General features: G+C 51.2%; 1 protein-coding gene across 3 annotated transcripts in view; it reads right to left on the bottom strand.

The window, feature by feature from the left end:
- The window catches only part of PC (pyruvate carboxylase), a 197,917-nt gene that overhangs the window by 116,171 nt on the left and 68,343 nt on the right, over positions 1 to 13,403 (bottom strand). For all 3 annotated transcript variants that reach the window (XM_075004951.1, XM_075004952.1, XM_075004954.1), the window contains 5 exons: positions 13,169 to 13,353; positions 11,465 to 11,630; positions 10,531 to 10,676; positions 9,528 to 9,645; positions 9,078 to 9,229 (listed from right to left, as the gene is read on the bottom strand). In XM_075004951.1, the coding sequence (XP_074861052.1) occupies positions 9,078 to 9,229; positions 9,528 to 9,645; positions 10,531 to 10,676; positions 11,465 to 11,630; positions 13,169 to 13,353 (767 nt within the window). The remainder of the gene's footprint in view (positions 1 to 9,077; positions 9,230 to 9,527; positions 9,646 to 10,530; positions 10,677 to 11,464; positions 11,631 to 13,168; positions 13,354 to 13,403) is intronic.

Genomic DNA, 13,403 nt, shown 5'->3' with positions numbered 1-13,403 from the left:
CCTGGGTGGTGAATGTTCCATACTGGGGGTGTTTATTGCAACAGCTGCTGCCCCGACTTGTCACAGTCAGCAAGTGGGAGGTGCACTGAGTTTGTTAGGAAGTCGGGTAATTACTCACTTCACAGAGGAACAATGGGGACCCAGCGCAGAGGCGGAAGGGATATGCTTAGACAACAGCTGCTAATGTCAGCACTCAGCGCCGGCTGTCACAACGCTGCTACGCCGCATCAGCACAAATCACGTCTCCCAGCGCCGGAGCCCTGGGCGTCTTCCAACTCCGACAGCCCACACTCCCCAAAAGCACAGCAGAGCTAAGGACAGAACTCCTAGTCTCCACCCCCCACTCCTACTTTCTGCACACTTTTTCCCCAGCCCGATTCTATCAAAGCTGAGCATGTGTGACCTGGAATTTTCAGGGAACTGTAATTTCCATCCTATGGGGAAGTCCAGGATTTATGTGTGTGTACGTTCGGAAGCGGATTTCAAAATTTCTCGCAGAGGGAAACTACTGGAATATTTGGACTTGAGGCTATCAAAACCATCAATTTCGAGCTTAGCATTTCATTTCGTTTGGGCTCTTAGAATATATCAAAATATAAAATAGTACGTGGGTGTGTGGATGTGTGTACATTTTCATATATATATATATATATATATATATAAATCAGTCACTAAATGACATGAAATCTAATAGGCATAAATGTAATTGAACAATTAGCATTACATCCTACATTGAAAATAAACATTAAATCATAGACCACCGGGACTGGAAGGAACCTCAAGAGGTCATCAAGTCCAGCCCATTGCCCCCGCGGCAGGACCAAGTCCTGGTTAGACCACCCTGATAGGCATTTATCTAACTTGTTCTTAAATATCTCCAGAGATGGAGATTCCACAACCTCCCTTGGCAATTTATTCCACTGATTGACCACCCTGACGGCTAGGAACTTTTTCCTAATGTCCAACCTAAACCTCCCTGACTGCAGTTTAAGTCCATTGCCTCTTGTTCTATCCTCAAAGGCCAAGAAGAACAAGTTTTCTCCCTCCTCCTCATGACACCCTTTTAGACACCTGAACACCACTATCATGTCCCCACTTAATCTCCTTTTTTCCAGACTAAACAAGCCCAATTCTTTCAGCCTTCCTTCACAGGTCATGTTCTCAAGCCCTTTGATCATTCTTGTTCCTCCTTTTTGGACCCTCTCCAATTTCTCCACATTATTTTAATATAATGTCAAAGTCCAAAGCACCAGGCAGTGTTGCCTACTGGCTAGAACCCTGGCTCAGGAACAGTAGGTTCTATTCTCAACTCTTGCACCAGACTGCTGAATGCCAGACTCCTGGTGCCTCAGTTTCCTCAGCTGTAACAAGGAGATAATGTTACTGGCCTCCTGTGTGCAGTACTTTCAGATCAAGGCGATGTCTACACGGAAGCCTTATTTCAAAATAAGCGATTCCAGAATAGCTTGTTTTGAAATAACTTTGCTACACACAAAATGCACTTCAAAAACAGCACTTAGCTCTTTGGAAATACAGCATCTTCGCTCCTAAAGCCTATTTCTAAATAGAGCCATTGGACACACGATGCCTTACTTCAAAATAGGCTCTATTCCCTGCCTACACAGCCCCTCTTTCAAACCAGGAACCATTCCCTGTGCAATGGGGATTTCCAAATTTCGAAATAAGCCAACCGCCATTTTGAAATCATTTGAACAAGCACTTGTGTTGTGTAGACGCTAGGATAGCTACGTCGAAACAACTCTTCTGGGCAGCCATACCCCAAGGGATTAAAAGCTCTAGCCTGGGTCGACACGGCGCAGCTTTCCCAGCAGGTCCATGCTAACGAGCAGTCGAAATTGCAAATAGCTGCTCATTAGCATAGCTGTGCGAAAGCTCAGTCTCAGCAGAAGGTGGTGCCGGCAGTAAAGAGGCCATGTGGCATAAGACATAAGGGTCTGGCAACAGAGGGGCTTTTTGCCAGTAGGAGCATATCCACACACCCTCGTTATTGCCGGCACCCCTCTCCACCACGACCGTGCTCTCGCGCGGCTATGCTAATCAGCCGTGGGACCATGCTAATGAGCAGCTGTTTGCAATTTCGAGGCTGCTCATTAGCATGGACCTGCCCGGGAAAGCCGCACCGTGTAGACCCAGCCCAAGTGAACAGCTGGGGCTTGTTCTTATTAGTATAAACCAAATCCACTGAAATATCGAGACACTACAGTGGAATCCAAGCGCTCGCTGCAAAACCGGATGACTTCCGCGAAGATGTATTTTACAATGGAGAATAGCAAGAAATGGAAAAAGCACCCAAAAAGTTCTTGCATTAAATGCAGCTGCCTTCACTTCTGAATATGCGAGTACAATCGCAATGGGACGTGTGCATATATGCGTACTTTTACTCAAGTAGTTTTTCAGAGGGACACCAGTAACTTGTACCTTAGTACATTTCTCTCCCCATCCCCAAGGCAGTTGGACTTTTACTCACGTAACTTTTCAGTACTTTTCCTGCCCCTGAAGATGGCCATGTAAACCCATGGCGTCCGACACTCTAGCCACACGTGGCTGTCTGAATACGGCTAGTTGGTTGGAACGACAAATGCATTTTCAGAATCATGCGGCTAGTTTGCTATAGTACTATATTGGCTACTAAAATGAAAAAGCAGTCAGGTAGCACTTTAAAGACTAATAGAATAATTTATTAGGTGGTGAACTTTCGTGGGACAGACCCACTTCTTCAGATCAGAGCCATATCAGAACTGACTCAATATATAAAGCACAGAGGCCCCAAAATGATCAAGGTTGACTAATCAGAAAAATTGTTATCAAGATTGACAAATCCGAAGAGCAGAAGGCTGGCAGGAGGTGGGTGTGGGGCAGGGAAGTGAAGAGTTAGATAACTGAACTTCTCCATCCCACACACCCCTCCTGCCGCCCCTCTGCTCTTCTCATTCGTCAATCTTGATGACAATTTTTCTGATTTGTCAACCTGGATCATCTTTGGACCTCTGTGCTTTACTGAGTCTGTTCTGGTAAGGCTCTGATTTAAGAAGTGGGTCTGTCCCATGAAAGCTCATCACCTAATAAACTATTCCGTTAGTCTTTAAAGTGCTACATGACTGAGTTTTTGTGCTGACAGAATACAGACTAATACGGCTAGCTCTCTGTCACTATAGTGGCGACTGCTTCAGACCTGGGTGGACATCGCGGTTGTAAACCATTTTTTGCATAACAGGGCGAGAAGGACCAACGATGGTTTTGACTCGCCTTCTCCATCGATAGGAGCATCTGGCATTTCCTGTTCACTGCTCTGATGCAGGTGGGTTTTGTTTAGGGTGGGCGCACAGCCTAGCGTCATGGGCCCTGCTCCAGGCCTTCCCACTTTCCCTTTCTAGTTTTTTGACAAAACGCCAGTAAAGATTTCAACAGAAACTGCCTCAGGTACTCACTGGACCATTAATGTTGATTTTCAATAAGTCTTGGAACGCTGGGGAAGTTCCAGGCTGTTGGAAGAAAACTAATGTTGGGTCAATATAAACAAGGGTAAATGGGATGACCCAGGTAATTATAGGCCTGTCAGTCTGATATCGATCTGGGGCAAGATAATGGCACAGCTGATACAGGACTCGATTAATAAAGAATTAAAAGCTGGCGATGTAACTAATGCCAGTCAACAGGGGTTTATTGAAAACAGAACCTGTCAAACGAACCCTGTTGTGGTACGATGAAATTACACATTCCCTTAATGAAGCTCAGCGTGCTGGTGTAACACGTTCAGCCTTCTGTGAGGCCTTGCCTTGGTACTGCACAACGTTTGGATTAAAAAAGTAGGACCCTATAAAATTAACACGGCCCACGTGAAATGGGTTAAGCGCTGGCTCGCAAACGTAATTGTGAACAGGGAATTGTCATCAAACAGGCCATTTCTAGCAGTGCCCCAGAGGGAATTAATTGATCGGTTCTCAGCCCTGTGCTGTTTAACACTCTCAGGTACAACATGGAAGGAAACAAGATCATCCCGAGTAAAGGCTGGAGATGACACCAAAACTGGGTGAGTGATCAAACCGCCCAACTGGAGGTGGGGGGGGTTGGAGGGGGGCCGTTGTCGCTGGGCCCAGAGCTACAGCCAAAGTAACAGTGGCGGCAACTGGAGCTCCGAGTCCTTCTGAAATGCTGCAGCGTCACTGGGAGGGAGGGAGTGAGCGGGAGGAGGAGGCAGAACCGTGGTCTGGGTGGTGCTGAGGACTGAATACCTTCTGCCCTTGGCTATGCCTCATCTGGGATGCAGAGCCAGGCCCTCCTCCCACCTTGCCCCGGGGCCCGCAGCAGCTGTCAGCCCCATTGGGAGTGTGCATATAACAAAGAAGGCAGGTCAGAGACACAGAGAGATCTGGCTCACTCGGTAAGCCAGGCACAGGCATTCTGGGTGCATCTCAATGGTACGCACCTAGGAACAAAGAACACAGGCCATACGCACATGGCAGGGACCCTACCTTGGGGAGTAGTGACTCAGGGAAAGAACTGGGAGTTGGGGGGATAATCAGCTGAGCACCCTGTGTGATGCAGTGGCCAGAAGAGCCAATGAGATCCTAGGATGCGTAAGCAGGACAACCTCAAGTAGGAGGAGATTCTGCCTCCGTATTTGGTACTGCTGGACGCCTGTGTCCAGTCTAGGGGCCCACAGTTCAAGGAGTACGTTGATAACCTGGAGAGGGCTGAGAGACGAGCCATGAGAACGACTGAAGGGTTCGAGAACATGCCTCACAGCGAGAGACTCAGAACTCAAACTGGTTAGCTAACAAGAAGAATGTTGAGACATAACTTGACCCAAGAACCTGTTGGCAGCGTTCCCCGTAAGTTGAACGCTTGGGTGGCTGCTCAGGAGAGATTCAGGGGCCGCCCAGATGATTAGCAAAGCTACCCACCATGGGCAGAGTGTGTTTCTATGGGTGGTGCACATGACAGTGCGCACAACAAAATTTATTCCACCTATGGATGAAAAAAATTTCAAGGGAGCACAGCCCACGGGGGAAAGAGAAAATAGGGAATAGATTCCTCAGTCCAGCAGTTGAAGGAATAATACAACCCACCGGCTGGAAGCTGCAGCTAGAGCTCTTCAGACTGGAAATGAAGTGTCAGGAACCACTGGAATCACAGAATGCCAGGACTCGAAGGGACCTCGAGAGGTCATCAAGTCCAGCCCCCTGCCCTCATGGCAGGACCAAGTACTGTCTAGACCACCCCTGATAGACATTTATCTAACCTGTTCTTAAATATCTCCAGAGCTGGAGATTCCACAACCTCCCTTGTCAATTTATTCCAGTGTTTGACCACCCTGACAGTTAGGAACATTTTCCTAATGTCCAACCTAAACCTCCCTTGGCTGCAGTTTAAGTCCATTGCCTCTTGTTCTATCCTCAGACGCCAAGAAGAACAAGTTTTCTCCCCTCTCCTTATGACACCCTTTTAGATACCTAAAAACCACTATCACGTTCCCCCCGCAATCTTCTCTTTTCCAAACTAAACAAGCCCAGTTCTTTGAGCCTTTCTTCATAGCTCATGTTCTCTAGACCTTTGATCAATCTTCTTGCTCTTTTTTGGACCCTCTCCAATTTCTCCACGTCTTTCTTGGAATGTGGTGCCCAGAACTGGACACAATACTCCAACAGAGGCCTAACCAGAGCTGAACAGAGCAGAAGAACGACTTCTTGTGTCTTGCTCGCAACACACCTGTTAATGCATCCTAGAATCATGGAAACACGCCTCAAGGGCTATGATGGGGTTGATTTGCCATCACTGACAATTTTTAAATCGAGACTGGATGTTTTAATAAAAACAGTGCTCTGGTCTTGGGCAGGGGGAGGGGGTAGATAAATCTCTGGCCTGTGTTCTGCAGGGGGTCAGGTTAAATGGTCCCAAGGCTCCCGTCTGGCTTCTGAGAGATGATCATTTTGGACAAAAAGGCCTTTTGTGCAGAAAACAGGTTTTGATTCAAAATGACACCCTGCTCCTCCATCTCTTCTATGCTGACGCCCTCGGAGTCTGCAGAGAGCCTGAGCCAAGCGCCCTGAGAAGGAGGAAGGTGCCCTGGGCATCCCAAGGGGGTGTTAACTCCCAACCCGACTGTTCTGGATGGGACAGATCTTAACTCCCCCTTTGGGTGCTACCCAGTTACTACTGTTGGGACAGAATCTGCAAGATGCGCCGCCGCACCTCACACTGCTGATTGGGCAAAACCCCCAGCCTGCTCGAAACCACCTTACCGTGGCTTACCAGGATGAAGCCTCAAACCTCCTACCATCCGCTTGAGAGACAAGACACCTTCGATCTCAACACATACCGCCCATCTGCTGCAAGCTGCCCCCTGCTCTACCCTCTTGTCCCCACTACCCCTACTGATCCAGGAATAAAACCCAGGGCCAGGCTGCCTAGTGCTCCAACTGCTACACTACAGCACACGGGGACTCCGGGGTGGGGGGTGGGGTGGTCCTGTGCAGCAGAGGTAAATTTTTATGTCCCACCCCCTGCAGAGGAAATCTGAGCCATTGCGTTATCATATGTGCTATGGTACACGAGTGAAATCTGAATTGGAGTCCTGGGGTTGTTGAAGTTTGGGAAGGGCTGCTCAAGGCCAGGAGGCTGCAACCTGCAGTTCCAGAGCCACAAGCGGCTCTTTAAGGGTTTCTTTGTGGCTCCCGACGCTATAATTGCAAAGTAAAGAAAAAAAAAAACCACCTTCCTGATTATTTTCGATAAACGGTAATGCCCAACAGTGAACGACTCCTATCGAACCACCCAACAATATGTGATCTCGAAACGGTGGAGAACTCCCCCTTTAATATGTGCAGTGCATTGTGGGATATGACGGTGTAGCAGAGTTTTCATCGTGTCGCTAAGGAAGTCTCGATTTTGAAAAGGAAAAGGAAGCTTGCGGCATTCCTGCTGGGACGGGCAACGCGCACGTTAAGAAAGAAAACTGAAATGAAACTTGCAGTAAAATTGACGTCATTAAAGAGGGCTCGGGAGCGAAAGTCAGGAAGACAGTGGGAGAAACACACACGTAAATGGTGAGGAAATAGAATATGTAAAAAAGTTTGTGAACGCCCTGCAGTGACCATGTATCACATTACAAATCATTGTATGCGCTGTTCTTAAAATAGGGGTCACAAAAAGTCTGGTTTGACACTACTTATTAAGGGCCGTCTTGTATTCACGAGCATTGCAGCTCTTGTTTTTACCCAAAAAAAGGCTCTTGCTACTTTGGTTGCCGACCCCTGATCTAGACACGACCGTAATACCCCGGAGGAACGAGACGGACTCCTGACCACGCACCACAGCCAGACAGGATGCAATCAAGCTGACAAGCTGAACCACCAAGTCCCCGCTCAGGTGCCCTGGGAACGAACGCCGGCTAATTAAGACACACAGCAGGCCCTGGCTCTGTCGAGATCCATCATTCTCAGAGCCCTTCAGACTCTGCTCGTCCATCTCCAGCGCGGCTGACAATGACTCAGCTTCCAAAAGTGGGTGACAGAGACGGACAGACGGGTCCAAAGCTGTCCTGGCCATACGGCCGTCTGAGGCGACTGCCCTGGGCCCCGTGCTCTGGGGTGCCCCATGGGATTAGTGGTGGCCCTGGGGCCAGCAGCAGGGGTCTGTCCCGCCTCTGCACTCAGCAGCAGTGGGGTGGGAGGGAAGTGGAGTGTCCCAGCAGCCTCAGTCCGCTCTGCTCCACTGGTGAGAGTGTGCACACGGGGGGGTATATTCCACACCCTTCCCCCACACTCCCTCCCCTGAGCAACACAGCTGGGGGCCGCCCTTGCTTGGGGGGGGAGGGGAGCTCGAGAAAAGGGGTGGAACTGGCCCCCCACTCACCAGTGCCGGCCGGAAGTGGAGCAATACGCCAAGAGCCAGGGGAATGGAGCAGGGTGAGGAGGCAGCACCTGCTAATTCCTCTGGCCCTGGAGAAGGGACTTGGGGGAAGGAGCAGAGCAGGGCAGGACAAGGTAGGGCAGGGGCAGGGCCTTGGATAGAGCTGGGGGATGGTCCCACTCCCCGCACCCTCCTAGGGACGGCCCCGGACAGGCCTCATCCCACAGCGCGGGCTCCCGAGCTCAGAGAGCTGCCAGCCTGGGACAGCTGCACCCTGCTCTAATGGCCCAGGGCACTGAGCTGGGGGTGAGGGTTACTGGGAGTTGCCTGTACGGGGGAGGCCACTAACACTTCAGAGCCCTAGCTCTGAACCAAGACCTCACAGTGCTCCATGCATAGAGCACAGCGGGTTTCTCCTGCCCTCCACCCCCGCAGAGGTTCCTGCCTAAGTGTGTGGCCAGGGGCGGAGGCCGCTGGAGCCAGACAAGCAAGCACAAGGGAGCAGCGAGGCAGCCCTGGGCAGCAGGATGGGCAGAGGGCTCAGCACCAGCCGCCCAACCACTGGCGAGTGGTCGGTGGGCCTCGCAGCAGAGGCGTGGGCAGGAGAGATAGGAGAGTGGATAACAAGGGAGCTCTGCAGGCTCCTGTGTTCTGTTCCCAGCTGGGGGAGCGTCTGGTTGGTTAACGCAGCGGGAAGGCCAAGGAGTTAGGACTCCTGGGTTCTCTTCCTGGTTCTGGGAGAAGAGTGACGCCCACTGGTCAGGGCGAGGCAGGGACTGGGAATCTGAACTCTCGTCTTGGCTCAGAGTGAGGGGAAATGGAGGCACAAAAGGAGGAAAGTCGTTTTACCCATCCACTTCTGACCTAACCACCTCACTCCATGCTCCCCCCAGACATGTTGCCCCCCAGCCCTGTGCTAGTTATGGGATCACACCCCTCTGCAGACAGCCAGCACTTTTAAATAGAAAGGAAACAATCTTGTACTTCAGAAGGGATCCCTGGCAGGACAGATGATACCAGATATTTGGCCCGTCAAAGACTCCCAATTCATAATTAGGCCACGACCAACCTGTCCCTCCTCTCGCTGCACAGCCCCGCGTTACCCCAGATCTGGGCCGCGCACACACACAGCTCTGCCAATGGCCCTCGGTCACTCCCGGCAGTCCCCTGTCTCCCAGCCCCAGGATCTCCCAGGCAGCCCGTACCTGCTTGGCCAGTCTGACAGCATCACTGGTGAGTTTGGTACGGAGCTGAGGGTCCAGGTGAGCGGCCGGGGCAATCTCCACGACCTTCTGGTGTCGCCGCTGGATGGAGCAGTCCCTCTCGTAAAGGTGCACCACGTTCCCATACTTGTCCCCTGCAGAGAAGGGAAGGTCAATGCTGATCCCCTTCCAGGGGCTGGGGACCCCAGGCCACATGTAGAAAAGACCCCAGGCAGCCAACAACCAGCCAGTGTCCCCCAGCCATTCCTAAAGGGGAGAGGCCCTGCTCCCCACCTCCTGACACCCAAGCCAGCTCATCCCTCTGCCCCGGGTCTGTAGCAGAGCTGGTGCCCTTAGAGGGGAAAAACCTTGTTCCATGCTCAGCCCCCTGTGGTCAGCCAGTTCCCCCTCCCTGGGGCTAGATCAGGCAAGCAGAGGGGTACTGAGGCTCACCCAGAATCTGGACCTCAATGTGTCTTGGCTTCTCAATGAACTTCTCCACAAAGAGAGCCCCGTTCCCGAAAGCAGCTAGCGCCTCCGAGAAGGCCCGGGTGTAATTCTCCTCCAGCTCCTGTAGGGGGCAGACAGGTGAGACATTAACTCTGCAAAGTGGCCTCGGGAATCGAGCATTTGACCAGGACTCCTGGGTCCTATTCTCAGCTCCGGGAGAGGACTGGGGTGTAAAGCGGCTGGGAGTCAGGTCTCCTGGGTTCTGCTCCCAGTTCTCCCATTGGCTTACAGGCAATCCTCGGGAAACGATGAGACTGGGGCTCCCCCTGTCCCTTGTGCTGCACAGAGATAGTCCCTGCCCTGAAAATCTCAGAGTCTCAAAGATACGGGGTGGCAGGGGAAACTGAGGCATCACAAAGGAACGGGACCTGCCCAACCTCCATACCAGAGCCAGGGATAGAACCTAGATAACCTGCCTCCTGTTCCAGCACCTGCGCTGCCTTCTACAGATAAGTTCCCTCCGGTTCCTGCTTACACCCACTCTGGAGCAAAGGGTGCCTCTCTCCCTGCTGTGCGAGAGGGTGAAGCCTCCAGGTGGTATAGACACATCACACTTCCAATATCCTGTTCATGCAGCCTCGGGGTTTGCTGAGTCCACACTGCTAAACAGCTAAATATCAGCTTTTGCTACTCTGCTGACCTCCTGGGGGGAAGGAGATGCAGCTGCCCTCTGGCAAGGGGGTGCAGGGATGGCAGAAGATATATGGGACACGGCTCTTGGGCCTCAAGGTTTGCCACAGAGACACTCTGCAGCTGCGAGGTTTCCACGTGAGATGCGTGGGAGAAGGCTCTTGCGCCATCGATGCTCCAGCCAACCAGAGGAGCTGAACTTGGTGCAGCCACAGAAGCTGGAGAGGCCACCGACTCGGTGCCCCACGTAAGCAGAGGCCAGGAAGCCAGAAGGGCACTAAGGGCAGATGTGTCTTTGCTCTGCAATTGACATTACCTCATAGCTGCGCACGACCCTCATGCCCCGTCCGCCTCCACCGTAGGCTGCTTTGAAGATGATAGGGAATCCATACTTGTTGGAGAACTCATGGGCCTCACTGAGAGATGAGATTGGGGAGTCGGTGCCTGGCACCACGGGGACCCCTAGAACAGAGCAAATACAGGTATGTCATTTCCAGCACTGCCACCGACCTTGGGCAAACCCCAGTCCTGCTCAGCGCCTCAGTTTCCCCTCCCACCCTTTGCCTCGGGAGAGCACCAGCTTTTCAGGGCACGGATGGTCTCTCGCTGTGTGTCTACAGCAGCTGGTCCAACATGGGCCCCGATTTCAGATGGGGTCTGTGCAGTGCCCACCACGACCAAGATGGTGATCTCAGTCAGGGAGTACAGGCCTGGGGTCAGCAACCTTTCCCAGGCGGAGTGCTGAAATTTGACCTTTTGACCTCTCTGTACGGTCCGAGTGCCAGTGATACTTTTTAAAGTCACTAATAGTCCCACTTACAACAGCTTCATTAATAAATCAGTTAAGATGCTGAGCTTTGCCCCTTAGCTGCTGGTTGGTCGCATTGGCTACTCTTCTGTTAATCCCCAGGTGGCCTGGCTTTGAGCGAGCTCCTGGCTGCATGAGGGAGGAGGGGTGGGGGCTGAGCTCCCGCCTTGCCTGCCGGTGAAAAAAATCAACTCGTGTTCCACTCTTGACACCCACGCCAGGGGTTGCTGACCCTGGCTCCAGGCACTACTGTAAGAAACGTAATGATAGTGGATTGCCCCAGGCTATGCAGCAAGTCACAGGCAGAGCCACCTGCGATGCAGCAACCGGTTGGGGAACAGCCCTACTTGCAAGGAAGAGCACCCCATACTGAGCCATCCACTCATCCCCACTAGCTCCGCATTGGGACCAGCACATTCAGAGAGGGGAGAGCGCCCCCGACCTGCAGCAATGGCGATGGCGCGAGCTTCCACCTTGTCGCCCATCTTGCGCACCACCTCGGGGCTGGGACCGATGAAGCGTACTCCAGCCTCACTGCATGCCTGGGCAAAGTCCGAGCGCTCTGACAGGAAGCCGTAGCCGGGGTGAATAGCGTCCACTTCATTCTCCTAGGGAGGCAGACCCCAGGGAAGAGGCATTAGAGAAAAGCTATGTTGGCTCTTGAAAAACCACAGCCCTGTAAATGCCCAACCTTTTAGAGAAACTGAGGCCTGGAGGGAGCCAGCTGAATGTCAGAGGTGGGACTAGAACCCAGGTGTCCTGGCACTCAGCTCCCTGCAGCGTAACCTATCAAACCGCGCTCTCTTCCCAGAACTGGAGCAAAACACCCAGCCCCACCCGCAAGCCAATCTAATTTGTAAATATTAATCCCAGTCAGGGCTGTCAGTTAATGGCTGTGTCTACATGTGCCCCAAACTTCGAAATGGCCATGCAAATGGCCATTTCGAAGTTTACTAATGAAGCGCTGAAATGCATATTCAGCGCTCCATTAGCATGCGGGCAGCAGCCACGCTTCGAAATTGACGCTCCTTGCCGCCGTGCAGCTCGTCCAGACGGGGCTCCTTTTCGAAAGGATGCTGCCTACTTCGAAGTCCCCTTATTCCCATGAGCTCATGGGAATAAGGGGACTTCGAAGTAGGCGGGGTCCTTTTGAAAAGGAGCCCTGTCTGGACGCACCGCGCGGCGGCAAGGAGCGTCAATTTCGAAGCGTGGCTGCTGCCCGCATGCTAATGAAGCGCTGAATATGCATTTCAGCGCTTCATTAGTAAACTTCGAAATGGCCATTTGCATGGCCATTTCGAAGTTTGGGGCACGTGTAGACACAGGCAATAGCTGTTAACTCAAGTGGTTAACACAGAACAACTTATTTAGAGAAAAAATGGTTGTTATTAATCAGCGGTTTAATTACGCTATTAAAAAATAATAGAATGCCACTTGTATCTATTATACAAATTTTGGCTTTTTGCTACATTTTTCAAATATATTGATTTTGACGACAACACGGGATACAAAGTGCACGACGCTCACTTTCCATTGCAGCAGGGCCATGCGAACACACGTCCTCACTCTCAGGGGACATTGTAAATAAGAGGCAGGGAGCATGATCTTCCATAAATGTACACAAACGTACTTACCTTAGTGATTTCCTGAAAAGAAGCAGGACTGGCTAGACACGTAAACTCTGAAGTTTTATGTTGTTTATGTTATTAGTAATAAATCAATGGAACAATGGTTATAGAATTACTTATACCTACGTAAAAATGTACATGTGTAAGCTTCACTTTCCTAATGGAGACCGTATTACAGCACTTGCATGAGGTGAATTGAAAACTATTTCTTTTGTTCATCTTTTTACACTGCAAATGTTTGTAAGGCAAAGCTAATAATACCAAGTGAGCGCGGCACGCTTCTGTTCTGACTGAAATCAACATATCTGAAAACGTAGGTGAACACCTCAAAATATTCAGAATCAATTTCAATCGCAATTCTGTGGTTGTTGAATAGTGTGACGAAAACAATGATTAATTGTGACTTTTTTAATGTCACGATTAAATGCAATTAATTTGTAATCATCCAACAGCCAAACAATCGTTTGCTCGTGGTTACACTTCGTAATTAATTGCATCTCCCCATGTTCCCCTCATACCTTGGCTACTTTGATGATGTCAGGAATGTGCAAATACGCCTGCACAGGGGGAAGTCCCTTCCCAATGAGATAAGCCTCGTCCGCCTTCTGTCTGTGCATGTGCCCTGTGTCCTGCTCGGAATAGACGGCCACGGTCCGGATCCCCAGCTCGGTGCAGGCTCGGAACACCCGGATGGCGATTTCCCCTGCAACACACACACACACACACACCCCAGAGTGACCCACAGGACTTTGT

Source organism: Carettochelys insculpta, chromosome 11, assembly GCF_033958435.1.
Source record: "Carettochelys insculpta isolate YL-2023 chromosome 11, ASM3395843v1, whole genome shotgun sequence".
NCBI lineage: Eukaryota > Metazoa > Chordata > Testudines > Carettochelyidae > Carettochelys > Carettochelys insculpta.
The sequence above is the reverse complement of the archived record's forward strand: the minus strand, read 5'-3'. Positions and strand labels throughout refer to the sequence as shown.